Source organism: Neofelis nebulosa, chromosome 17 (genome assembly GCF_028018385.1).
Source record: "Neofelis nebulosa isolate mNeoNeb1 chromosome 17, mNeoNeb1.pri, whole genome shotgun sequence".
NCBI lineage: Eukaryota > Metazoa > Chordata > Mammalia > Carnivora > Felidae > Neofelis > Neofelis nebulosa.
The window spans coordinates 2,250,824-2,278,421 of NC_080798.1; the positions used below are offsets into that span (position 1 = coordinate 2,250,824).

The following is a 27,598-nucleotide window of genomic DNA, read 5'->3' on the forward strand; positions in this document are numbered from 1 at the left end:
CACGCCTCCAGCCACCGCCATGCAGATGCCAGGCATGAAGTGTGAGGATAGGAACAAGCAGACATGAGGCTGAGTCTCAGCTATGGGGGGAGGGGGGGGCCCCTCTGACAGGCCCCATGCTGCCCTGCGTCAGGGTTAATGGGAGGATGGAAGATGGAGGCGACTGAGGGCCCTCCTGGTGACCACGGCAGGGACAGCACTTCCTGAAGGAAATGACCCCTGCTGCAGCGCGGCCTCACTCTAAGGATGAGTGCCAGGGAGGCCATGAGATTGTAAGCCCTGTGACCCCCCAGGGCTAACGACATGGGGCCGCCTTCTCTGCTCACCTCCCCACTTACCCCAGAGTGAGGTCTGGATGGGAGGACGCCATGTCCACATCAAAGACACACAGCGCTCAGGCCCATCTGGGCTCCTTGCTGCCACTAGGACGAGGGCAAGACCCAGACCCAGGCCAAGCAGCATATGCCATTTCTCTGGTCACGGGAGTCAGTTTGTGGGGGAGTCTGACAGAACAGAGCTCAGGGTGTGTGTCACTGATTGCCAGAGCCCTGTCTCCACCCAGATGGCCGGCACAGGAAGGGCGAGCCAGACAACCAGAGCTGCGGTTCCAATGCCGCACCTGGAACAAACCCACCCTGATGCCCACCCGGCTGCCAGACACCCGAAAACCTGTCCGCCTTGATTACGTGCTCCCGAGCAGTTAGTTGCGTTTCCTACTCACAACACAAAGTGCGTACTGATAGAAACTGATCTCTCAAAGTGAGTTGTTTGTTCTTTGCAGACATCGTCAAGAAGCGTAGGACGTTCGGAAACACCAGGACATTTGGGGCAAGTGGCATCGAATGTTAAAAGGAAAAAGGGCAGCATCAAAGTCCCCCGAGAAAGGAGACCCTGGGGGAGCTCTTCACGTAAACAAAGCACCAGGTCAGCCTTAGGAGACTCACTTGGAGCTACCTTCAAATTCGACTGCAAAAAACAGCTATAAAAACAGGCAGTCTGTGTTCAGAAATGTGTACTGACTAAACCCAGTTAAGTATTTAAACCTGAATCACCTGCCCTCCCCCCTCTCCCCACAAGCAGGAGACTGATTTTGATGGCAGAACTGGTTCCTGTATCTTCTGAACCCGACAACTGTTTAAAATGACACTGGTCTCTCAGGGTGCCTGGGTGGCTCAGCCAGTTGAGCATCTGACTTGATTTGGGCCTAGGTCATGACCTCATCGTTGATGAGATCCAGGCCTGTGTTTGGCTCTTTGTTGACAGCGTGGAGCCTGCTTGGGATGCTCTCTGTGCCCCTCCCCCACTCTCTCCCTCCCTCTCTCAATAAATAAACATTTTTTAAAAATTACACTTTTAAAAGTTTTATTGTAAAAAAACCTAAATGACCACTATGAGAAACTTGGGCATCCCAAGTGCTTACTATTATTTGCTGACTCTGAAAACCACCTCCTTCCTCCCTGTCACACAGCTTGTCAGCTTCTCCGGCGTTAGTGGCTTGGGGACAGACAGAGGGATGGAGGGGAGCGGGGCTCTGGCTTCCACCCCAGGAGGAAACTCAGGAGGGTGCCCACCTGGCATCTGCACTAGATCTAGGGTCCCAAAATGTCCACATTCACTTATGGAGTCCACCTCCCCCTCTCAGCCCCCTCCTCCGGAGTGTCCCCCTCGGGACACTAAGTGCTCTGTCCCAGCCCTTACAGTCCACTCCCACGGCCTAGAACCCTGATGCCCCGGTTTCTGGGGCTCCCGTGAGTGTCCAGCCACAGCGACCCTAACCATGTTCCTAAGCACATTAGACACGGAGGGACTGGCTTCCTCCTTCGGCCCTGCGGGTGCCCCGTAGCAAGAGGACCTGTGCACAAGTCCCCATTCGTAAGGCCCACCTGGGGCGCGCTACCCGGGGGCTCCCGCGTCTGCACCGCCCGTGCTGGGGGCTCAGGCTCCCCCCCCAAGGCAGGTCCCGGGACCAGGCACCCCCCCCCCCCGCGCCTCCCCCTAGGTGTGGATCCTCAGGTGGCGCGTGAGGTTGGTGTTCCGGCTGAAGGTTTTCCCGCACTCGCCGCACCTGTAGGGCTTCTCGCCGGTGTGGATGCGCTGGTGGACGGTGAGCGAGGAGTTCTTGATGAAGGCCTTACCGCACTGGGCGCAGCGATACGGCTTCTCGCCCGTGTGGATGCGCTGGTGCTCGATGAGGTACGCGCTCTGGCTGAAGGCCTTGCCGCACTCGCCACACGCGTACGGCTTCTCGCCGGTGTGGCCCGTCTGGTGCACGAGCAGGGACGAGCGGCCCGTGAAGTGCTTCCTGCACACAGAGCACTCGTACGGCTTCTCGCCCGTGTGCACCCGCCGGTGCTGCGTGAGCGACGAGTTCTTGCTGAAGGCCTTGCCACACGCGTTGCACTCGAAGGGCTTGACCCCGATGTGGAAGCGCTGGTGCTGGATCAGGTAGGAGCTCTGGCTGAAGGCCTTGCCGCACTCGCCGCACACGTACGGCTTCTCGCCTGTGTGGTTCCGCCGGTGCAGCGTCAGCGACGAGCTCTTGTTGAAGGCCTTGCCGCAGTCCCCGCAGCGGAACGGCTTCTCGCCCGTGTGCGTGCGCCGGTGCTCGGTCAGGTGCATGTTCTGGCTGAAGGCGCGCCCGCACTCGGCGCACGCGTACGGCTTCTCGCCCGTGTGCGTGCGCCGATGCACGGTCAGGTGCATGTTCTGGCTGAAGGCCTTGCCGCAGTCCCCGCACGCGTACGGCCGCTCGCCCGTGTGCACGCGCTCGTGCTGCGCCAGGGACGAGGTCTTGCGAAAGGCCTTCCCGCACGCGGCGCACGCGTACGGCTTCTCGCCCGTGTGCGTGCGCTGGTGCACGGTCAGGTTCATGCGCTGGCTGAAAGCCTTGCCGCAGTCCCCGCACCGGTACGGCTTCTCCCCGGTGTGGACCCTGCGGTGGATGGTGAGGGACGAGCGCTCGATGAAGTGCTTCCCGCACTCGTCACATTCGAAGGGCCTCTCCCCGGTGTGGGTCCTCCGATGCTTCACGAGGGACGAGCTGCGGTTGAAGGCCTTGCCGCACGTGGCGCACGCGTAAGGCTTCTCCTCTGCGTCCAGTCTGGAGGGCTGGCTGAGGTCTGCGCCGAGTACCACACGGGGCTGGGACCCTGCTTCCCCCGGACCCGCCGATGGTGGCGGGCGCAGGCTGGAGCTTTGTGGGGAGAGGACCTGAGGTTCCCGACGACGACACTCGGGGGCGAGCTCCTGAGAAACCTCCGACCGCCCCAGGCAGGTCCTGGCGCCCCCCTGCTGCCTCCTCTCCACCCAGTCACCCCGGGTCCACGCGCCTTCAAAGGCCAGGCCGCAGGCACCATTTCTCGTGGGTCCCTCAGCCACCGCCCCGACGGATGGCCTGTGTTCCGCAATGTCCTCCTTTGGACCCGATTCCTTCATTTCAGGTCTAGACTCCAAGTCTGGGGGAGGGGAGAGAGAAGACGAGACACATGGAGTTAACAAGGCTGGGAGCAAGGACCTTCCAGAGCGCGGGATGGGCAGGTGACATCGGAGACCGCCCTGCCGAGCACAAGGGCAGCGATGAGCGGGCCGCAAAGGTGGTCTGAAGAAGCAGAGCCCACATGAGACGGAGGGGGGTGGAGGGGACAGGACCTGTCCCTTCGGGGGAGCGGAGACAAGGGCAGCCCAGCCCGCACAGAGGAGCTCAGAGGAGAGCCGCCTGTACAGAAACAACAGGAGGTACCGGGCTTGGACCGAGCGGATCAGCTCGAGGAAACCCGAGCAAGGAGTTCTGCAATGGGCTCCTTGCTTCCAGGGACCACCCCGAACACCCCCAACCGCGGAGGCTTCTCAAAGCATCAGGCGTTGTTAGAAACGCTAAGGTGACAGCTGACATTTATGGGGATGTGCTGCTTGTCCTCTATCCCCCCACCTGCCAGCCAAGCTCCGCCCTTCCCTGCCCCTCCCCCCCTCCTCCGCTGCCCAGAGCCTCGCGCGCCACTGCACATCCTCCCCGGAATCACAGCCCCGCTGCCGCTCGAGTGCCCGCCTACATGTACCCTGTTGGTTTGTAAATCTCTATTTCCAGTCCAGGGGGACTCTCCTGAGTTCCAGACTCTGTATCACGGGTCCAACGGCTTCATTCCCAACATACAGAAGCTGTGAGATCTTCACACAACAATCTCCACGTGGAGCCCTCCTTCCCAGGAGGCAGCAAGACCCAGCAGGGGAGGAGCAGCTGATCCCGCTCTCCCACTAGAACCCCCACCTAGCCCGCAACCCCTGGAGTCTGAGACCCCTCCCCTAAATCTTGCGGCTGTGCCACACGGCAGTCTGGAATTCAGGGTCTTCTATATGCTGATGCCTCCCCCATTTACCCGTCCAGCCCACACTCTGAGCTCTGCTGGAATATTCGAAAGCCTACCTGGTGTCCCCCTGGGATACTGCAAACCTAGTGCATCTGATTGGGGCCCCTGCCCCTCCAAGCACAATGATAAAAAGAAAGGCTCATCAAAGAGACTTAGCAAGTAAGTGAGACACAGAAGAATCAGTACTGTAGGCATCCAGTGACGTGAGGTTCCCGGGGGCATCACGTCCACAGAGACAGAAAGCAGACGGCGCCAGGGGCTGGGGGAGGGGGAGGGGGAGGGGGAGAGGGAGTTGGCGCTTAAAGGGCACAGAGTTCCAGTTCTGCCCGGAGAAAAGAGTTCTATGGATGGATGATGGCGGCAGCACATCAGTGTGAATGTACCTAATACCACCAAACTGTACGCCTAAAAACTGTTACAACGGTAAATTTTATGTATGTCTTACCACAACAGAAAATAAAATAAAATAAAATAAAGTAAAATAAAATGGAATTGAATGAAACAAAAAATGAAATGAAATTAAAAAATAAAAAAAACATGAAATAAAATAACAGGAAATAACATGAAATGAAATAAAATAAAGTAAAATAAAATGGAATGGAATGAAATAAAACGAAATAAAAAATAACATGAAGTAAAATAACGAAATGAAATAAAAAATGAAATAAAATAAAATAATGAAATGAAATTTAATAAAATAAAATAAAATAAAATAAAATAAAATAAAATAAAATAAAATACAATAGATGTGGCAGTCATCCTTGATTCGCTCCTTCCCTCCCACCCTCCAGACTGTTAACAAGAGCCACTGGACGTGCACAACAGACTAGACTGGATCCAATCTCGCGTCGCCCCTGCCTGTGATCCAGTTAGGCACCCTGGATTTCTTGCCTGAATGTGGCAAGACCCGCCACCCTCAGCCCTCTGCAATGCATTCTCCGCTCAGCAGCAAGAGGATATTCTTAGGAGTCAGACCACACCGTCCAGCGCCTTCCTGGTATGCTGACACGTGAAGCCAACGCCTTCCTCGGCCTACAGGGTCCTTGGGACGGAGCCAGGGCCCCCTCTCCTGAGCCGTCCCCCACTCTCCATCTCCTGCTCACTTGCTGGCAGCCACACTTGCCCTCTGGTTCCCGTTTTACTCCCTGCCAAGTTCTTCCTGCCTCAGGGCCTTTACATGTGCCGCTGCCCCACCCTTCCCACTGGTGCTCATCCTTCAGCCCTCAGCAAACACTTCTCCACAGGGAGGTCTTTCCTGTCCATCCTGCGGTGGAAAGGAAGACTCCTCCTGCTAGTCTCTTTCCGGTTTGGTTGTGGGCACTCATCATGGTCTATGGCAACTTTTGTCTGTCCCTGGACCTGCTGATTGCCAGTGCCCCCCGCCCTGCCCCAACCCCACTGTGGAAAGTGAGCTTGTCTGGCCCAGCTCCTGCGGCAGTGCCTGGCGCACAGAAGGTATCAGATGCACATTCACTGGGCACCTGCAGTGCTAAGCAATCAGCTTGTATCGTTCCATGTGACCCTGACCACCACATGCGACTTAGGTACTCTTAAGATTGTACCCATTTTACAGAAGAGGACACGGAGGCTCTGAGAAGGAAGTCACATACTCAAGGCCACAGAGCACTAGAGGCAGAGCTGGGATCCAAGTGGTCTGCTCCCAGAGCGGTGGCCCCCAACGAGTCACTGTTTTGCTGTGAGTTGTTTTCCTCTCCCAGCGGGAAAGATTTGAGAAATACTTAAGGTAGAGGAATTATTGTGGTTTAGTCACCTTGGGGTGTGGCGTGATGCTGAGATGTTTGGGCAGAGTGTGGCACGGGACGTGACGACCGTGGTGGGGGCGGGGGGGAGGGTAATGGTGGATTTCGGGGGCGGGGGGGGGGGGCGATGGGGTCTGAGACATGCCTGGACAGAAGCTGGCTGTGGCTACAAGCTCACAGCGGGCAGAGGGTCAGCTGTGAGAATAGCTGAAAGTCTTCTGCAGCCAATACTCCGCTCTGAGCCATGACAAGCTATGAATACACAGCTCGACAGCAACCAGATGAACCCAAGCCGCCACTGGGCATTTCACGAAAGAGACTGGCAGGGAGCAAAGTGCTGATGCTGTGTGGCTGGTGGACACAGGCATTCTTGCCTACCGTCGAGGAAATGCTAACAACGTCTGCTGAGGTCACTCTGGCAAACAGCTGCTAATGTGCAAAATGCTATTTGTTCCTTTTGGTCTAAATATGGATGTACTGTTTTTTGTTTTTTTTTCGTGTGGTACTCGATTTCTTGTCCTTCAGTTTGTTTTCCTGTATTCTGGATTTCTACGATTGTTTCTGATCACAAAGTAATCCACACTTGTCAGTAAAACACCAAACATCAAAAAATAACATAAAACGGAAACCTCCTGCGATCTCCTCTGTCTGTGTTAACTGTTTGGTGTGTACTTTTAAAGAACTTTTTCCCCAGTGCCTACCTTTTTATTATATTTTATTTTTTAATGTTTATGTATTTATTTTGAGAGAGGGAAAGCACAAGAAGGGGAGGGGCAGAGTTTGAGATGGAGAGAATCCCAAGCAGGCTCCACACGATCGGCGGAGAACTCACGAACCATGAGATCATGGCCTGAACTGAAATCAAGAGTCAGATGCTCAGCTGACTGAGCCACCCAGGTGGTCCTACGATCACCCAGTTTACTCAAGGGAAAGGCTGCAGGCTGCAGCACCAAGGAGTAAACTGAGGGAGAGCCCAGCAGACCCCCTGAGCAGAGAGAGTGCTTTGGAGATCTGCAAGGTCCTCCCTGCTGCATCAGATTACAGGTCACAACATGCATACATGGAAACTACCCACACTCGCGGAAGAACCCAAAAGGATTTGAAAGCAGTACCCAGAGCCCGTCAGGGCTGGGCACAGAGCCTTCTCACACCAGCCAGCCAGGTAACCCACACCATCGAATTCACGGGCAGCGGGCAGGGCACTCAGGGGGTTGTGGGGACAGCAAGCCATCTAGACTGAGCACAGGTCATAACGGCAGAAAGTGAGAGCAGGTCAAATGACACGGGGTTGGTGTCAAAACAGATACAGATGAAGGACACAGAACAGAGCCGGGAGTTCGACCCACACACGTGCACACAGACAGCTGATTTTTGACAAACATGCAAAGGCAATTCAGTGGAGAAAATTCAGTGGAAATGTTTCCAGTGGAACAGTTCGGCCTTTTTAACAAAGCCCGTGGAACAAATGGATACTCTCAACGACCAAATTGAGCTTCAATGAACACTTTGCATCATTACAAAAATTAACTCTCTAGGGATCCCAGAAGAAAACACAAAACCTAAAAACCCTACGACTTATGGAAGAGAACCTTTGTGGCCTGTGACAGGCAAAGATTTCGTAGATATGGTCCCAAAAGCATGATCCTCGAGGAAAATGATTGATAAACTGGACTTCGTCAAGTTAAAAACTTCTGCTCTTCAACAATTAGTTGACTGTGGGGCACTTGGACACCTGCATTGAACAGTGACGTCAGGCCCCTTTTCTACATGGTTCACAAAAACTCACTCAAAATGGACCAACAACCTAAACAAAGAGCTGAAACTATAAAAGTCTTAGAAGAAAACACAGGAAGGAATCTTAGCGGCTTGGGTTGGGCAATGGTCTCTTAGGACACCAAAAGCATGAAAGATCCCCAAGAAAGGCTAAAATAACAAAGACTGCACATCCAAAATTTTGACAGATCGCAGAGTAGCTGGAACTCCTAAGCACGGAAATGTGAAATGCCACCAACTGCTTTGCAAAGAACGTCTGGCAGTTTTCTGAAAGGTCGGGACACATCATTGCGTGGTTCAACTGTTCTCCTGGTGTTCGCTCAAGAGAAAGGAAAACACAGGTCCTCGGTGAAAGCTGTCCGCACGGGTTCACAGCAGCTCTATTTCTATCAGCCCAGAATCGGAGACAGCGCAGATGTTCGCCAACAAGCGAAGGGACACGCAGACTGTGTTCCATCCATGAAGTACACTATTACTCGGCAATTAAGAGGAGTGAACTACTTGTACACGCAACATGGCGAACCTCAAAATACTTCTGCTGAGTGCAAGGAATCAGACCAAAAAGACTACGTGCTGTATCAGTGCATCTATATAAAGTTGCAGAACGTGCAGATTAAACCAAAATGCCATAAGGCCGCCCAAGGAACGGAGGTGCGTGCGGGAAGCACTGGCAGGTGCTGGAAATGGGTAATGGATAGGTTCGTCATCTGGACCGTGGTCATGGCTTCCCCCCGGGTGTAGACGGGTGTCAGGATGCATCCAATTGTTCGCTTTAAAAAAGTGCAGTTAAGGGGCGCCTGGGTGGCGCAGTTGGTTAAGCGTCCGACTTCAGCCAGGTCACGATCTTGCGGTCTGTGAGTTCGAGCCCCGCGTCGGGCTCTGGGCTGATGGCTCGGAGCCTGGAGCCTGTTTCCGATTCTGTGTCTCCCTCTCTCTCTGCCCCTCCCCCGCTCATGCTCTGTCTCTCTCTGTCCCAAAAATAAATTAAAAAAAAAAAAAAAAAAAAAAAAAAAAAAAAACGTTGAAAAAAAGATTTGGGGCGCCTGGGTGGCGCAGTCGGTTAAGCGTCCGACTTCAGCCAGGTCACGATCTCGCGGTCCGTGAGTTCGAGCCCCGCGTCAGGCTCTGGGCTGATGGCTCAGAGCCTGGAGCCTGTTTCCGATTCTGTGTCTCCCTCTCTCTCTGCCCCTTCCCCGCTCATGCTCTGTCTCTCTCTGTCCCAAAAATAAATAAAAAACGTTGAAAAAAAATTTAAAAAAAAAATTAAAAAAATAAAAAAAATAAAAAAATAAAAAAGTGCAGTTAACTGTAGGTCAATTATACTTCACAAAAGCCATAAAGGAAGTGAGAACATATTCTAGTTCTGAAAATTAGTGGTTTTTTTTAACCTAACACTATTATCAAGGGACATCTTTCCACGTCAGCGTCTACAGAGAGCCCTCATCTTTGAAGAGCTGTGTGGTCTCCATCTCACTGGTATAATGGGATATGTTTAGCCAGTCTTGTGTAGGTAGGCATTTAGGCCTTTTATCCTTTTCCTCCTATGTAAAACTTTGCACACTTACAGGGAGATATCTTACAGGGAGATCGCCAAAGACAGAACCGTTAGAAATTTGGTTGATAACGCCAAACTGTCCTCCAAAAGAGCTGTCCCAACTTTATGCTCCTAAAACGAGAAAGTCCTTTTCCCTACACTCTCATAATACAGGCTATTTTCATTCTTTTTCATCTCTGTGTACCTCATGGGCAACATCTAGATTTCTTTGACTTGATTTGTATTTATTTCTCTGACTATTGGTAAACTTTAAAATTTTTTTATGAAGCGTAATTTTGTATATTTCTACATTCATGAACTGCCAGCCCTTAGGTTTGGTCTACCTTCCTATCATCCTTTTTCTTGTTTTATTCTTGTTTACTCCTAGGAGCTCTTTATATAATTATAATCCTTTGACCATTATACAGGTGGCAAATATTATTCCCCCATTACCTGTCAACTTTATTTTTATCTTTGAGTCATTTAAACTTCCTACATAGTCAAATCTGTCCATCTTTTTTCTTATTTCTTTGCAGGCCGGCGGTGAGAAATTCAGCAAAGCTGCCCCCTTACCCAGAGAAACCAGGTTCCTGTAGTTCTCCAGCATCACATCTCTGTACAGGTCCTTCTGGGCAGGCTCCAGCTGCTGCCACTCCTCCTGCGTGAAGTCCACGGCCACGTCCCTGAATGTCACTGATTCCTGTAAGAGGAAACCCACAACCACTCACCGCAGGGCCCTGCTCACAGAGGTCTGAAGAAATGGCCGGAAAAGCCAAGAGGATTTAGGGAAGACAGACAAATCTGGAGTGATTTCAACAAGGTTCGGAGTTCTGAAGGGACCAACTGCTCAGTGTCCTTGGTGCCTACTTCTATTGGGATGGTCCTCAGACAGAGAAACAAAACAAACGTAAGAGCAGAAAGTGACACACTTGAGAAGCAGAGAAGGAACCAAAGGTATAATGACCGTAACCCTGTGAATCACCCTGTGCATGAGTTGCCCGTTAAAGGCAGAATCCTAGATGGGATCCAGTAGTTCAACAAACTGTCCTGAGCCCCTATGGAGCTGCAGGCACTGAGGTGGGTGCTGGGCAGGAGCCATGGAAAGTTCAAGAACCAGGTCCTCGTGGACAAGGCAGGAACACACACGGGACAGACCGGCCATCTGCTCGATACCACTGTGAAGGTATGAACGAGATCCTCCAGGCGCCTGAGCAAAGGCAGCCTGAGGGGGTGTCCAGGGAGATTTCAGAAAGTTGACACCAAATGTGGTCTGAGGGGACAGTTAGTGGTTGGGTCCGTGGGATGAGATTCTGGAGGGGGGAGGGGCTGGGATGAAGACCTGAGGCTAAAAGGCAGATGGGCCCAGGGTGGGGGATGGTGGGAAGTTCACAGGGTGGAAGCCTCAGTGCCTTCCCAGCTGATGCCGTGAGCCCCGTGGATATAACGAATATCCCATAGCATGGGAGGTAACGACGGGGATGATGGTGGCCATCACAACGGTGACAAGATCCATCACTTGTTATGCAGACGCTATGGGCCGGGTCCCATTTGAAGTGCTTGTTATAGGTCGAGTTCTGCCCACCCCCAAGTCCTAACCCCCAGCATCCCCGAATGGGACGTCATCTGGAACTAGGGACAGTGCAGTTGTAATTAGTTAGGAGGAAATCATACTGGAGGAGGAGGGGGGCCCTTAAACCTCCAGGACTCGCATCCTTATAAAAAAGGGAAATTCAGACCCGCACGGGCACACAGGGAGAACACCCTGTGAAGTGACCTTATGTCGCCACAAGCCAAGACCTACCAGCGGCCAGAAGGGAGGCCCAGAACGCATCCTTCCCTAAGACCTTCGGAGGAAGCACGGCCCTGCCGACACCATGACCTTGTGGCCTCCGTCCTCCAGGACTGTGAGGACACACAGTTACGTTGTTTAATCCCCCCAGTCTGGAGTCACTTTTCTTACGGCAGCCTTAGCAAACCAACACATCCGTCTTGCTCTCTGTGATCCCCAGTGCTTTGTACCATGCCTGGCATACAGTAGGCACTCACTAAGTAGCTCCAGAATGAATCCGTGGATCAGTGAGTAAGGAGGGCATGAGGACTAAGGAAGTTAATCCACGTCTGAGGCTCAGAACATTGCACGTATACAGTAAGTGCTCAAACACCGTCAGCCACCGTTACTTTCGCCCACCCGTCCTCGACTCTCTCCTCGGTCCTCTGAGCACCTCTGTCCGCTGGCCACTCCCTTCATTGTCCCGAGTGCCTGCCCGGTGCCAGGGCTCATGCTGTGCCCCCTATCTCAGTCTCAGCGGCCCCCACCACTTGATGTGGAAGCAGCATGCTGGTGATTATGGGTTTACTTTGGGAGCCGGGTGGCCTGCAGTGAAATCCTGGCTCTGCCCCTTCCTGTGTGTCCTTGGGCTGTGTGTCCTTGGGCTACTGTCTTAACCCTTCTGTGTCTTGTTTGTTCAGCAGGCTTCAGGACAACAATGTCCCCCCCCGTACTGGTCACGAACTTCAGAACAACAATGTCCCCCCCCCATACTGGTCACAAACTTCAGAACAACAATGTCCTCCCCTGTAGTGGTCACAAACTTCAGAACAACAATGTCCCCCCCCATAGTGATCATGGACTTCAGAACAACAATGTCCCCCCCCATAGTGATCATGGACTTCAGAACAACAATGTCCCCCCCCATAGTGATCATGGACTTCAGAACAACAATGTCCTCCCCCGTAGTGGTCACGAACTTCAAAACAACAATGTCCCCCCCATACTGGTCACAAACTTCAGAACAACAATGTCCCCCCCCCCATAGTGATCATGGACTTCAGAACAACAATGTCCCCCCCCGTAGTGGTCACGAACTTCAAAACAACAATGTCCCCCCCATACTGGTCACGAACTTCAGAACAACAATGTCCCCCCCCCATAGTGATCATGGACTTCAGAACAACAATGTCCCCCCCCCGTAGTGGTCACGAACTTCAGAACAACAATGTCCCCCCCCATAGCGATCATGGACTTCAGAACAACAATGTCCCCCCCCGTAGTGGTCATGAACTTCAAAACAACAATGTCCCCCCCATACTGGTCACAAACTTCAGAACAACAATGTCCCTACCCCGTAGTGATCATGGACTTCAGAACAACAATGTCCCCCCCCCCGTAGTGGTCACGAACTTCAGAACAACAATTCCCCCCCGTAGTGGTCACAAACTTCCAAACAACAGTGTCCCCCCCCCCCGTAGCAGTCACGAACTTCAGAACAACAATGTCCCCCCCCCCCATACTGGTCACAAACTTCAGAACAACAATGTCCCCCCCCATAGTGATCATGGACTTCAGAACAACAATGTCCCCCCCCCCATAGTGATCATGGACTTCAGAACAACAATGTCCCCCCACCATAGTGATCATGGACTTCAGAACAACAATGTCCCCCCCCCGTAGTGGTCACGAACTTCAGAACAACAATGTCTCCCCCCACGTAGTGGTCACGAACTTCAGAACAACAATTTCCACCCCCCCCATAGTGATCATGGACTTCAGAACAACGTTCCCCCCCCCATACTGGTCACAAACTTCAGAACAACAATGTCCCCCCCCCATACTGGTCACAAACTTCAGAACAACAATGTCCCCTCCCCGTAGTGGTCATAAACTTCAGAACAACAATGTCCCCCCCCATAGTGATCATGGACTTCAGAACAACAATGTCCCCCCCCCCCGTAGTGGTCACGAACTTCAGAACAACAATGCCCCCCCCCCATACTGGTCACAAACTTCAGAACAACAATGTCCCCCCCCCATAGTGATCATGTACTTCAGAACAACAATGTCCCCCCCCCCCGTAGTGATCATGGACTTCAGAACAACAATGTCTCCCCCCCGTAGTGGTCACAAACTTCAGAACAACAATGTCCCCCCCCATAGTGATCATGGACTTCAGAACAATGTTCCCCCCCCCGTAGTGGTCACGAACTTCAGAACAACAATGTCCCCCCCCCATTGTGATCATGGACTTCAGAACAACAATGCCCCCCCCGTAGTGGTCATAAACTTCAGAACAACAATGTCCCCCCCCCCCCGTAGTGGTCACGAACTTCAGAACAACGTCCCGCCTCCTTAGTGGTCACGGACTTCAGAACAACAATGTCCCCCCCACAGTGATCACAGACTTCAGAACAACAATGTCCCCCCCCGTAGTGATCATGGACTTCAGAACAACAATGTCCCCCCCCATACTGGTCACGAACTTCAGAACAACAATGTCCCCCCCCCCGTAGTGGTCACAAACTTCAGAACAACAATGTCCCCCCCCCATACTGGTCACAAACTTCAGAACAACAATGTCCCCCCACCATAGTGATCATGGACTTCAGAACAACAATGTCCCCCCCCCGTAGTGGTCACGAACTTCAGAACAACAATGTCCCCCCCCCCCGTAGTGATCATGGACTTCAGAACAATGTTCCCCCCCCCCGTAGTGGTCACGAACTTCAGAACAACAATGTCCCCCCCCCATAGTGATCATGGACTTCAGAACAACAATGCCCCCCCCCCGTAGTGGTCATAAACTTCAGAACAATGTCCCCCCCCCCGTAGTGATCACGAACTTCAGAACAACAACGTCCCGCCTCCTTAGTGGTCACGGACTTCAGAACAACAATGTCCCCCCCACAGTGATCACGGACTTCAGAACAACAATGTCCACCCCCATAGTGATCATGGACTTCAGAACAATGTTCCCCCCCCCCGTAGTGGTCACGAACTTCAGAACAACAATGTCCCCCCCCCCATAGTGATCATGGACTTCAGAACAACAATGCCCCCCCCCGTAGTGGTCATAAACTTCAGAACAACAATGTCCCCCCCCACGTAGTGGTCACGAACTTCAGAACAACAATGTCCCCCCTCATTAGTGATCATGAACTTCAGAACAACGTCCCGCCTCCTTAGTGGTCACGGACTTCAGAACAACAATGTCCCCCCCACAGTGATCACAGACTTCAGAACAACAATGTCCCCCCCCCGTAGTGATCATGGACTTCAGAACAACAATGTCCCCCCCCATACTGGTCACAAACTTCAGAACAACAATGTCCCTACCCCGTAGTGATCATGGACTTCAGAACAACAATTCCCCCCCGTAGTGGTCACAAACTTCCAAACAACAGTGTCCCCCCCCCGTAGCAGTCACGAACTTCAGAACAACAATGTCCCCCCCCCATACTGGTCACAAACTTCAGAACAACAATGTCCCCCCCCATAGTGATCATGGACTTCAGAACAACAATGTCCCCCCCCATAGTGATCATGGACTTCAGAACAACAATGTCCCCCCCGCATAGTGATCATGGACTTCAGAACAACAATGTCCCCCCCCGTAGTGGTCACGAACTTCAGAACAACAATGTCTCCCCCCCATAGTGGTCACGAACTTCAGAACAACAATTTCCACCCCCCCCCATAGTGATCATGGACTTCAGAACAACGTTCCCCCCCCCATACTGGTCACAAACTTCAGAACAACAATGTCCCCCCCCATACTGGTCACAAACTTCAGAACAACAATGTCCCCCCCCATAGTGATCATGGACTTCAGAACAACAATGTCCCCCCCCCGTAGTGGTCACGAACTTCAGAACAACAATGTCCCCCCCCCGTAGTGATCATGGACTTCAGAACAATGTTCCCCCCCCCCCGTAGTGGTCACGAACTTCAGAACAACAATGTCCCCCCCCCCCCATAGTGATCATGGACTTCAGAACAACAATGCCCCCCCCCCGTAGTGGTCATAAACTTCAGAACAATGTCCCCCCCCCGTAGTGGTCACGAACTTCAGAACAACAATGTCCCCCCTCATTAGTGATCACGAACTTCAGAACAACAACGTCCCGCCTCCTTAGTGGTCACGGACTTCAGAACAACAATGTCCCCCCCCACAGTGATCACGGACTTCAGAACAACAATGTCCCCCCCCGTAGTGATCATGGACTTCAGAACAACAATGTCCCCCCCCCGTAGTGGTCACAAACTTCAGAACAACAATGTCCCCCCCCATAGTGATCATGGACTGCAGAACAACAATGTCCCCCCCCCCGTAGTGGTCACGAACTTCAGAACAACAATGTCCCCCCACCCCGTAGTGGTCACAAACTTCAGAACAACAATGTCCCCCCCCCCATAGTGATCATGGACTTCAGAACAATGTTTCCCCCCCCGTAGTGGTCACGAACTTCAGAACAACAATGTCCCCCCCCCCCATAGTGATCATGGACTTCAGAAAGAACAACAATGCCCCCCCCCGTAGTGGTCATAAACTTCAGAACAACAATGTCCCCCCCCCGTAGTGGTCACGAACTTCAGAACAACAATGTCCCCCCTCATTAGTGATCACGAACTTCAGAACAACAACGTCCCGCCTCCTTAGTGGTCACGGACTTCAGAACAACAATGTCCCCCCCACAGTGATCACGGACTTCAGAACAACAATGTCCCCCCCCGTAGTGATCTTGGACTTCAGAACAACAATGTCCCCCCCCATACTGGTCACAAACTTCAGAACAACAATGTCCCCCCCCCCGTAGTGATCACGAACTTCAGAACAACAATGTCCCCCCTCCTTAGTGGTCACGAACTTCAGACCAACAACGTCCCCCCCTCCGTACTGGTCATGGGCGTTAAGTGAGGTAATGTATGTATGCTTCCGGCACAGTCTGGTACAGCTATGTATGTGCCTGGTTCATGTCAACTTTTGCTATCATCATCTGATTAATTTTGGCATTTCATATATATATATATTCTCTATATATTTAGTATTAATAGTGATTATTATCATTGTAATACTATTATTTGATTATTTGAACTGATCTTTGGCCAGTCCTAATAATAATTCCTTCTTTATTTTTTTTATTTATTTTTAAGTGTTTATTCATTTATTTTATTTTATTTTTTTTGAGAGGGACAGAGCGTGCATTGGGGGGTAAGGTGCAGAGAGAGAAAGAGAATCTCAAGCAGGCTCCGCACTGTGTGTGCAGAGCCTGATGCGGTTCTCGATCCCATGAACCGTGAGATCATGACCTGAGCTGAAATCAAGAGTCGGACGCTTAACAATCTGAGCCACCCAGGTGCCCCAATAATTCCTTCTTTAAAAACCCCTGCTTTATTGAGGTACGGATGACATACAAAAAGCTGTGGATATGAATTAAGTTGGGAAAGTACACACCCATGTTATCACCACCGCAATCAAGGCCATAAACTATCCATCACTTGTAAAAGTTTCCTCCTTCCCCTTTAAAACGTGTTTTAGGGGCGCCTGGGTGGCTCAGTCGGTTGGGTGGCCGACTTCGGCTCAGGTCATGATCTCGCGGTCCGTGAGTTCGAGCCCCGTGTCAGGCTCTGTGCTGACAGCTCAGAGGCTGGAGCCTATTTCAGATTCTGTGTCTCCCTCTCTCTGACCCTTCCCCCGTTCATGCTCTGTCTCTCTCTGTCTCAAAAATAAATAAACGTTAAAAAAATTAAAAAAAAAAAAACGTGTTTTATTTTTTAATATAATAATCCCTTCAGAAAGTCTTCCCTAAACATGTTCCATCTCAACTCACTCACTAGGTAAACTCTTTTTCAAGCAGGTCCCACACACCCAGCCTGGGCTGGGGGTGCACAAAAATGCTTGAAGCCAAAATGGACAGTCTTGAAGTTTTGGACCCTACACCTTACAGCAAAGGATGCTGGGAGGGCAGACAGCAGGGGATCGAGGAGACTTCCCCTAGCACTGAGGCTTAAGCCCCCAACACACACAAGCTGTTTCAGTCCTCCTAGGTAACGCAGGTAAAAGAAATCAAGACAACCACCCCGGACCAGTTATAAATGAAGACATCACGTGCGGCTGCTTTGGGAAATAGTCCAACAGTTCCCTAGATGGTTAAACAGAATCATCACATGAGGCCGCAATCCTACTCCTGGGTATATACGCTGGAGAAATGCGGACACGGGTGCAAACCAAAGACTTGGAATGTTCACTGCAGCATGACTGAGAATGACCAGACGGTGGAAACAGCCCAAATGTCCATCACCCGCAGAATGGGGAAATAAAATGTGTTTTTTCTAGCCACACAGTGGAGTATTACTCGCCCATGAAAAGGAAGGAAGCGCTAGCCTGTGCTACATGAAGGAACCTCAAAATCAGGATGCTGAGGGGCGCCTGGGGGGCTCAGTCAGTTAACTGTGTGACTCTTGACTTGGGCTCAGGTCATGACCTCACAGTTCATGAGTTCAGGCCCTGCATCTGGGCTCCGTGCTGTCAGTGTGGAGCCTGCCTGGGATTCTCTCTCTGCCCCTCCCCTGCTGGTGCTCTCTCAAGTAAATAAACATTTAAAAACAATCATGATGCTGAAAGGCAGATACAGAAGACCCTACAATGTGTGATTTCATTCACAAGGAATGTGTCAGATATGGCTGCCAGGGGCAGGGGGCCGGTGGAGGAAAGTGGGAATAACTGGTAATGGGGCACACGTTTCCTGTTTGCATTATGGACAGGGTTTTTTTTCACGTTTATTTATTTTTGAGAGAGAGAGAGAGAGAGAGAGAAAACATGCAGGGGAGGGACAGGGAGAGAGGGAGACACAGAATCCAAAGCAGGCTCCAGGCTCTGAGCTGTCAGCACAGAGCCGGACGCGGGGCTCGGACCCACGAACGGCGAGATCACAACCTGAGCTGAAGTCAGACACTTAACCAACTGAGCCACCCAGGCGCCCCTGGACTATGACTCTTCTAACCAGCCTCTGTTCCTTGCAGACAGACCTTTAGGCTGTTTGCACCCATTGCTATTAGAGTGGACCCCTTCCCCCCCACACCAAAAAGAAGAGGTGCCAAGAATATCCCTGTAAATAGATCTCAGTGCTCATGTGTCAACAGAACTGTAGGATCAATTCTTAGAAATGACATGCTGGGTCTAAGGAGAAGGTGAGGGTTTTTTTGTTGTTGTTGTTGTTTTAATTTTTAATGTTTATTTATTTTTGACAGACAGAGAATGAGCATGGGAGGGACAGAGAGAGAGGGAAACACAGAATCCAAAGCCGGCTCCAGGCTCCGAGCTGTCAGCACAGAGCCCAACGCGGGGCTCAAACCCACGAACTGTGAGATCATGACCTGAGCCGAAGTCGGACGCTTAACTGACTGAGCCACCCAGGCGCCCCCGTTTTTTGTTTTTAATCCAGTTTTAACAAAAACGTGACAGATTTTTTTAAGTTTATTTATTTTAAAAGACAGAGAGAGGGGCGCCTGGGTGGCTCAGTCGGTTAAGCGGCCGACTTTGGCTCAGGTCATGATCTCATGGTCCGTGAGTTCGAGCCCCGTGTCAGGCTCTGTGCTGACAGCTCAGAGCCTGGAGCCTGTTTCAGATTCTGTGTCTACCTCTCTCTGACCCTCCCCCGTTCATGCTCTGTCTCTCCCTGTCTCAAAAATAAATAAAACGTTAAAAAAAAATCATTTAAAAGAGAGAGAGAGAGAGTGCACGCATGTTCAAGAGTGAGGGAGGGGCAGAGAGAAAGGGAGGGTGAAAGAGAATCCCAAGCTGGGTCTGAGCTGTCAGCGTGAAGCCCGATGCGGGGCTCGAACCCATGAACTACAAGATCATGACCTGAACCGAAATCAAGAATCAGATGCTTAACTGACTGAGCCACCCGGGTGCCCTGAGACAGATTTGGTTTTAAACATATGAAGCTCTTTTATATTTTAAAATTATAGGGGCGCCTGGGTGGCGCAGTCGGTTAAGCGTCCGACTTCAGCCAGGTCATGATCTCGCGGTCCGTGAGTTCGAGCCCCGCGTCGGGCTCTGGGCTGATGGCTCGGAGCCTGGAGCCTGTTTCCGATTCTGTGTCTCCCTCTCTCTCTGCCCCTCCCCTGTTCATGCTCTGTCTCTCTCTGTCCCAAAAATAAATAAAAAACGTTGAAAAAAAAAATTATAGAATAAATTAAGAAATATGGGGTGCCTGGGTGGCTCAATCGGTTAAGCATCCGACTGCGGCTCAGGTCGTGATCTCGCCATTCGTGGGTTCGAGCCCAACGTTTGGTGCTGACCGCTCAGAGCCTGGAGCCTGCTTCAGATTCTGTGTCTCCCTCTCTCTTTGCCCATTCCCCAGTCCCACTCTGTCTCTGTCTCTGCCTCTGTCTCAAAAATAAGTGAACATTAAAAAAAAAAAAAAAGCAAGCCTGGGAAGAATACCCCCCCACACACACACACACATACACATACCTGTTTAAAATTGCAAGAATACAGCCAAGTCCTGTAGGCTGACTATAGCACAAGACAGATAATTCCCCCGCCTACAGAAATAGCTAATAACATTTTCTGGAAATAAAGCCTCAGTAATAACACAAACAATGCTACTCAGAAAGAGCCCATGGGACACCTTCGGCCACCACCTGTCACGCTCAAGGTTTGTGTCACTTGTCACTTACACCTAAAGTGCAGAACGTTAACTTCTGACGACAGCCAGCCTGCCCAGGGGAGGCCTCTCCTCCGTCCTGTGGGGAACACATTCTGCCACCACAGGTTGGGGACTCATGGAAGGCCTCAGAAGTATCCAACCACGGATTCCCCGGATTTCTCTCCAAGAAATCGCTCCTGAGAAATCGCACGAGATGCAGGGCAAGACTTCCGCCCATGTCTCTCCTGACATTATCTGTAACCATGAGTAACAGATACACGTCCTACAACAGGGCAACCACTGAGGAAGCCAGCTACAGCCCTTAAAGAAAATCCTCACATAGACATTGAAGTTGATGTTACAGGCCATTCTGAACCACACAGAGAAATGCTTAGGATGAAATCTTTGACAAAAAAAAAAAAAAACAGGATATAAAAACTGCTTAGCCAGGGTGGTTCTTATTTTTGCAAAACACCACGTGTGCAGGGAGAGAAAGGCTCACAAACATTCCAGAGAGGTTCTCTCCTGGGGTAAGATCACAGGTCATGCAGACTGTCTTAGCTGTGTTCTTCTGGATCTTTCTAAGCCTTTTATAATGATCATGAATGTCATTACCTACCAGAAATTTTCTTTGATTTTTATCATAGACTATTTACAGCATCAAAAAATTACTAAAAACAAAAAAAAATCAAAGTCACTGGATGAACATTTAGGTACAACGATAATGCAAGCAAACAAGTGATGTGTGTAAAGTTTATGAAGTTTCAAAATAAGGGAAATCCTTTTTTTTAAAGTTTATTTTATTTTTTGAGAGAGAGAGAGAGAGAGCGTGCGCAGAGAAGGGGCAGAGAGAGAGGGAGAAAGAGAGAATCCCAAGCAGGCTCCACACCCTCGGTGCACAGGCTGCTTGGGGCTCAAACTCCCGAAACCGTGAGATCCTGACCCGAGCGGAAACCAAGAGTCAGACGCTTAACCCACTGAGCCACACAGGTGCCCTGGGAAATCCTTATTGATTAAAGTTGGATGGGGGGAAAATACCAATATTAAAACCGCAAAGCCAATACTTCGTCAGTTTTTAAAAAGAATCATCAGAGGGGCTCCTGGGTGGCTCAGTCGGTTAAGCGTCCAACTTCAGCTCAGGTCATGATCTCACGGTTCGTGGGTTCGAGCCCTGCGTCAGGCTCTCTGCTGACAGCACGGAGCCTGCTTGGGATTCTCACTCTACCTCTCTCTCTGTCCCTCCTCTGCTTGTGCTCTCTCTCTCACACAAATAAATAAACATTAAAAAGAAGAGTAATCAGAATAAATGAATACACAAATATCCATATGGTTATCTGTGGGTAAAGGGACTATGTATGGGTGAATTATACTGTCTTACCTATAGTTTACGGGTTCTCCCTGTTTTCTAGAAGGAGCATTTATTTATATGTTATTTTTTTAATTATGAAATATCTCTGGCATAAAAAGAAGTTTGGAGAAAAATACAACAGCCACACACATACCCCCCTCTAAAGCATAAAGCAGAGCAGCGGGAGCCACAGACGCCCAGTTACCCCTATCCCTCCAGGGTCATCCCTGCTCTCCCTGAAGGTGACCGCTGTCTTCAATGTGCAGCCTTGTTCCAGCCCGTGTCCTTCGCCACGCGTGTGGATGCTCATAAGGGACATTCACACGTGTGGGACGGTGCTGCCCAGGGGCCTTTGTCACACTGGATGTGATGTGTTTAAACCACCACTCCCCAGGCGCCCATCAGTGTCTCCAGAAAGCCCTGAGGACAGAGCTGGTCACCCCCAAGCTGGCCCGTCCCCCTCGGCCGACCAAAGCCAGTGTCGCAGGGCAGGCAAGAGGCTGCTGGGCCCGGAAAGGGCCGAGCAGAGAGGAGCATCACCCATGCAGGCCACCCCATCCTCGGGGCAGACACAGCCCTCAGGAGACAGGGCCGAGTATGTGAGCCCTGCAGGGGCCCTGCCCTCTGGCCTTAGCCTCTGGAATGCAGTGTGAGAGGGCCACATGACTCACCAGGGCCTCGTCAGTCAGCAGCTGGGTGGCCATCCCTCCAGCGCCCGGGGTGACAGGAACGGGCCGACTGTGGTTGGGAGAGAGAGAGTAAGGGTACAGTGAGAGACCAGAGACCAGGCCTGGGCCTGCTTCACAGTGCAGACAGGACACGTACCCAGCAGGAAGCAGACAAGGAGGGACACACACACACACACACACACACACGCACCAATAACAAATGCTAACCACACTTACTGCATGCAAGGGCCCGGACACACATCTCTCCTTCAATCCTAACGCTCCTCAAGGTGAGTCCTATTTCCACCCCATTTCACAGATGAGAAAACTGAGGCCCGAGAGCTAAGCCACGTGCCCAAGATTCCACAGGGAATGGAGCTGGGCAGGGTACGTCCAGGTCCACCCACGTGCTTGCTGCCTCTCGAAGGCACACCCGGACACCCACCCACAGCCACTCACCCAGCATGAGTGTGCGAGTGTCCGAGTGCTGGTCTGGGGCCCCACTCCCCACCCCTGGGGGAGCTTCCCCACATTTCGTGGAGTAACTGTGAGGTTCAACTGACACACACACAGAAGGAACCGGAGCCTTACAGCTCATGGTAAGAGCTCCAGACCTATCAGCGGTTATTACTGTTGTGGGTCCAGTGGGAAGCCGTCAGCTTTGTTTCAATGGGTCTCCTTTTTTACAGCAATGCCCCGCTTCCATTTACGGCAGTCACACAGAATGCCCTTTGAAACGCAGCTGATTTAAGTAAAATAAATAAATAAAATTTAAAAACCAGTGAGCCAATTTAAATAAAAGACAAAGTTTTACTTTGGACAGGTGGCACAGGTTAGGGCAAATTCTTGGGAGTTTAGGGTATGTTGGTTCACTCTTGGTTCCATGGTGACCTGCCAGGACTCGCATGCCTCCCGTGATGGGGAGCTCACTACCTATGTTGCCAATACCTCTGAATAGAAACACGTTTTCCTTCTGCTAGAAGCCAAAAATATGCCTCCCTAGACCTCCCTCAGGATCACCTGGAAGAGGCAAAGACGGTTAGCTACCGTGCCATTTCTCCAAGTGCCAGAAATCACTAGGGATGTTTATTATTATTCAGAACACACATCCCTAGGCCCCTGTCCAGACACTCTGCATCAAACCACGTGGGATAGGGCTCCAGAACCATAATTTCCAAACGGAATTACTGAAGTGTGTAATTTCCAAACGAAATTCTTAAGGTGTAAGAACCACAAAGACAAAGAAGGGTCTTTTTGAGGCCAAATGGCCCCCCACTTTCACAAGCAAAAATTTGTGATTTTAACTATGCAGGTCACACATAAGGACAGGCTGGCAGAAACCTTTAGAATACGAGTTCTCCCCCGGGGGTGATTCTGGCCCCCAGGAGACATTGGGCAACACCTGGAGACATTTGTAGGTGCCACAATTTGGGGGCACGTGACGCCATGAGCATTTGGTGGGTGGAATCAAGGACGCTGTTCAATCCCTGCACGAGACGAATGTCAGTGGTGTGGAGGCTCAGAATCCCCACCATTGATCACAAAGGCGTGGGCACAGGTCTCTTACGACCCACAACCCACGTCCGCAAACTCCATAGCACGGAGTCTGGCCTACAGCAAGCCCTCAAGAAAAACGTCCTCCAGCTTAAAACTCTCCAATGGTTTCCCACAGCATCAGAGATCATCCACAGTCTTCCCATGCAGCCCAGACCTCGAACACTTGGCCCCAGGCACGTCGGCCTTCCCATCTGCCTCCCTCTTCAGAAATGCTCATCCCGTGGCTAGCTCCTTCCCACGGTCACCTGCTTGGAGAAGTCCCCCACCCCCAGACCCCTGAGCTCAAGTAGCAACACTCTCCCCGCCCTTCTACTATCTTCTTACAGCAGACATCATTATTGACAACTGTCTTTTCAAAAAGTTGTTCTCGGGGCGCCTGGGTGGCGCAGTCGGTTAAGCGTCCGACTTCAGCCAGGTCACGATCTTGCGGTCCGTGGGTTCGAGCCCCGCGTCAGGCTCTGGGCTGATGGCTCGGAGCCTGGAGCCTGTTTCCGATTCTGTGTCTCCCTCTCTCTCTGCCCCTCCCCCGTTCATGCTCTGTCTCTCTCTGTCCCAAAAAAATAAATAAAAAACGTTGGAAAAAAAAAAGTTGTTCTCGGGGCGCCTGGGTGGCTCAGTCCGTTAAATGTCCGACTTTGGCTCTGGTCATGATCTTGCGGTCCATGAGTTCGAGCCCCAAGTCAGGCTCTGTGCTGACAGTTCAGAGCCTGGAGCCTGCTTTGGATTCTGTGTCTCCCTCTCTCTCTCTGCCCCTCCTCTGCTCATGCTCTGTCTGTCTCTCTCTCTCTCAAAAATAAACATTAAAAAAAAAAAAAAAAAAAAAAAAAAAAAAGGCAGCACATGTGGGTGGGTGTGCTCCCGTGTGTCATTTCTGAGCCCTGGGGCAAGACCAGGGAATGAAAGACACCAGGTGGCGCCTTGAGGGGACCAAGTGGGAATGAGAAGGAGTTGTGCATTTTTTCCTTTGTATTCTTTTGTTTCCCTGGATGCAGTATCAAGGTCATCGTTTTTGAAACACAATTTAATTTTTAAAAAGGTATTCTTTCTGCACTGGCAGTCTCTGGCTCCCATCCCCATACTGTGAGGTCAACCACACTGGCTCGTCTGGCTGGACAGGGACGTAACCAGACCCAATTCACCCAAGAGGCACAGTGAACCGAGGGGCCCTGATATCAAAAAAGGTGAATCCAATCCAACCCAGATTATATTTGTCCTTACGGCAGTGGAATCACAAACTGTAATTTTTCAAAAAAAATTTTTAAAGGAGCCCACAAAGTCACAGTGGCCCTGTAAGGTGACTTGTCCAGGGGGGCTGGTGACGGCTGAACCCAGTGTGGCCCAGGGTCCGTGCTTCTGCAAAGCCGGTGGCTCCCTCTTTCCTCCTCTTCCTCTCAGCTTTCTGGCATTTCCTTCCTTCCATTGTTCCTAGGGGACAATCCCATGGGGAAAAATCATGGAACTTTGTCTCAGATGAGTCCAAAGGAAAAAAGAATTTCCCATTTGTCTGTTGATTGAGCATGGGGGCTCTGAGACCCGGATGACCGGGTATAGAGCTGGATGACTGACTTAGTCTGAGCTCAGTTTCCCCATCTGTAAAATGATGATGATGACGGCTCCCACCTCAGAGTTCTGGAAGGCCTATAAAGGAGGTAGTCCCTGCAAAGTGCCCAGAACACGTTCCCTGAACAAATGAACCCCTGGTCAGGATGGGGCAGGGGTTTCGGACTCCCCTTTAAGATGGGCCTGGGGAGGAGGGAGGAGAAGAAAGAGCAAACTTCCTTAGCCCCACATGCTGTCTCCCACACACTTTGCGGCCCACAGGCTCCCAGCCCCTCCAGAGCCTTCTATGGGCCAGACAAGGCAGTGAGGGCGTGCAAGGAGCTGGGGAATCTGGTGGCCCCAGGCTAGGTCCCCCTGTCCAGCCACACACGGTCTCTCACACAAGCTTTTGGGAGGAGCACACCTGGACATACCCACACACACACACCTAGGAACGGTCAAAGCCTAGACACAGGTGGACACACACGCATACACACACAGGTAAAGGCAGTGACGTAGGGGAGCCTCAGAGAGACGCATGGAGACAGGTCCAGAGGCAAAGCCTAGACACAGGTGGGCAACCGATGGCACCTTCACAGAGACACTCTGGCCATACTGATAAAGGCAGACACGTACAGGTGGACAGGACAGTGACCCCCTCCCCCTCCCATTAGAGGCAGGCCAGGACTCAACACTGGTGGGTACCCTGAGAGGCCACCGCAGGGAGGTGCACGCGAGCACATACACACACGCACACGCAGGAGCGTATACACGCACACACCACGCACACGGTGCACACACATGCACACTGCGCTCACACGCAGGCACACTACGCACACGGTGCACACACACGCACACACGTGCACACACGCAGGCACAAAATACACGCACACCGCACGCACAGACGTGCAAATGCACACACGAGTACACACACATGCACACCGTGCGCGCACACATGCGCACGCACCGAGAGGCGAGGTCACAGGAGGCCGCCCAGACTCACACTGACTTGCACACGCGCTACAGCCACACAGACGCGCCCCCTTTCCGGTCAGACCTCCCCACTCCCACCACAGCCCTCAAATACCGTCCCGGTGCCAGCACACCCTCCTGAGTCCGCATGCCCCCTGCCCTCGCCCCTCACCTCGGCCCACAGGTCCCCTTCCCGGGCGAGGGTCGGTCCCGGCGTGGGGAGCGCGCAGGGGCCCCGCCCCCTCTCCTCCCGCCTCGCCCCTCCCCTCCCCACCCCGCCCGCAGTGGGACTCACTCGCACAGCTCCGCCAGGACAATGACCCGCGCCCGCGGGGCCCGCCCGGCCGCACTGAGCCTGCGCGGAAAGGCGGACTACACTACCCAGAGGCCCGCGCAACACCGCCTCCGTCGGGCTTTGCGCTGGAGCCGAGCGGAGCCGAGCCCATCCGAGACCCCATAGCGCCCCTCCACCTCCCGGAGGTCCCAGCAGCAACAAGCCAAAAGGGTGCGGTGCGGGTGCGGGTGGGAGGAACGAGGAAGAGGGCGGGGCGGGAGCGAGGGGGGAAAGGGAGGAGGGAGAGAGAGGAGGGGAGGGAGGGTATGGGGAGGAGGGCAAAGAAGGAGGGGTGGAGGGTGAGAGGGAAGATGGGAGAGGGAGTCAGGAAGGAGAAGGGAAAAGAAAGGGGAGGCCTAGTTAGAAGGAGGAGGGAGGGGGACGAGGAGACGCAGGAGAAGGGAAGAGATGGGAGGAGGAGGGACCCGGAGGAGGAAGATCTGGGAAGGGGAGGAGAGGAGGAAGAAGAAAGAGTGGGAGGAGATGAGAGGAAGATCTATAAGGAGGAACAGGGCAGGGGGAGGAAAGAAAGTAGGGCTGAGGAGGGAGAGCAGGAGGGGAGGAGAATGGGGAGCAGACAAGAAAGAAGGGGGAGGGAAAATTCCAGAAAAGGAGGGGTCGTGGATGGAGGCAGAGAGAAGGGGCCCCAGCACATCTGCAGACATCCTGCAGCCCGGCCAGTGGACCACACTAGGGGACAACACTGGACAGCTTTCTTGAACCTCAGGATCACGCTGATTTGTAGGAAAATTTGTAAAGCATGCAGGGATGCAAAGAAGCAAATGATCATAATTTTAAAATAAAGTATTGACCCTTCTTATTATGTTTCCTATGTGCCTGCTTCTGTTCTTGCATTTTAGGATTTATGCACTCACTTAATCATCGCAACCAAGCTACTTTCCACATAAGGAAAGTGGTGCAGACAAGAGAGGCCACATAAGAGGAAAGTGGGAATGGGGTGTCCGGGTGGCTCAGTGGGGTAAGGGTCTGACTGCGGCTCAGGTCATGATCTCACGGTTTGTGAGTTCGAGCCCCTCGTGGGGCTCTGTGCTGACTGGAGCCTGCTTCAGATTCTGTGTCTCCCTCTCTCTCTGCCCCTCCTCCCCTTGCACTGTCTCTCTCTTCCTCTCAAAAATGAATAAATTTTAGGGGCGCCTGGGTGGCGCAGTCGGTTAAGCGTCCGACTTCAGCCAGGTCACGATCTCGCGGTCCGTGAGTTCGAGCCCCGCGTCAGGCTCTGGGCTGATGGCTCGGAGCCTGGAGCCTGTTTCCGATTCTGTGTCTCCCTCTCTCTCTGCCCCTACCCCGTTCATGGTCT

At 52.0% G+C, this 27,598-nt stretch overlaps 1 protein-coding gene across 6 annotated transcripts; it reads right to left on the minus strand.

Annotated features, from left to right (window-relative positions):
• Nucleotides 1-747: 747 nt before the first annotated feature.
• ZNF71 (zinc finger protein 71) lies at nucleotides 748-27,059 on the minus strand. 6 transcript variants are annotated; one of them, XM_058707499.1, is made up of 4 exons: nucleotides 26,242-27,059; nucleotides 21,882-21,948; nucleotides 10,005-10,131; nucleotides 748-3,455 (listed from the first exon to the last, which is right to left on the minus strand). In XM_058707499.1, the coding sequence occupies exons 2-4, from the start codon at nucleotides 21,912-21,914 to the stop codon at nucleotides 1,996-1,998; spliced, it is 1,620 nt and encodes a 539-aa protein (XP_058563482.1). In that variant the 5' UTR covers nucleotides 21,915-21,948; nucleotides 26,242-27,059; the 3' UTR covers nucleotides 748-1,995. The 6 variants fall into 6 exon arrangements, with proteins under 6 accessions (XP_058563482.1, XP_058563481.1, XP_058563480.1 ...); XM_058707498.1 differs by lacking the exon at nucleotides 26,242-27,059 and adding an exon at nucleotides 26,119-26,190; XM_058707497.1 differs by lacking the exon at nucleotides 26,242-27,059 and adding an exon at nucleotides 22,116-23,177.
• Nucleotides 27,060-27,598: the final 539 nt, after the last annotated feature.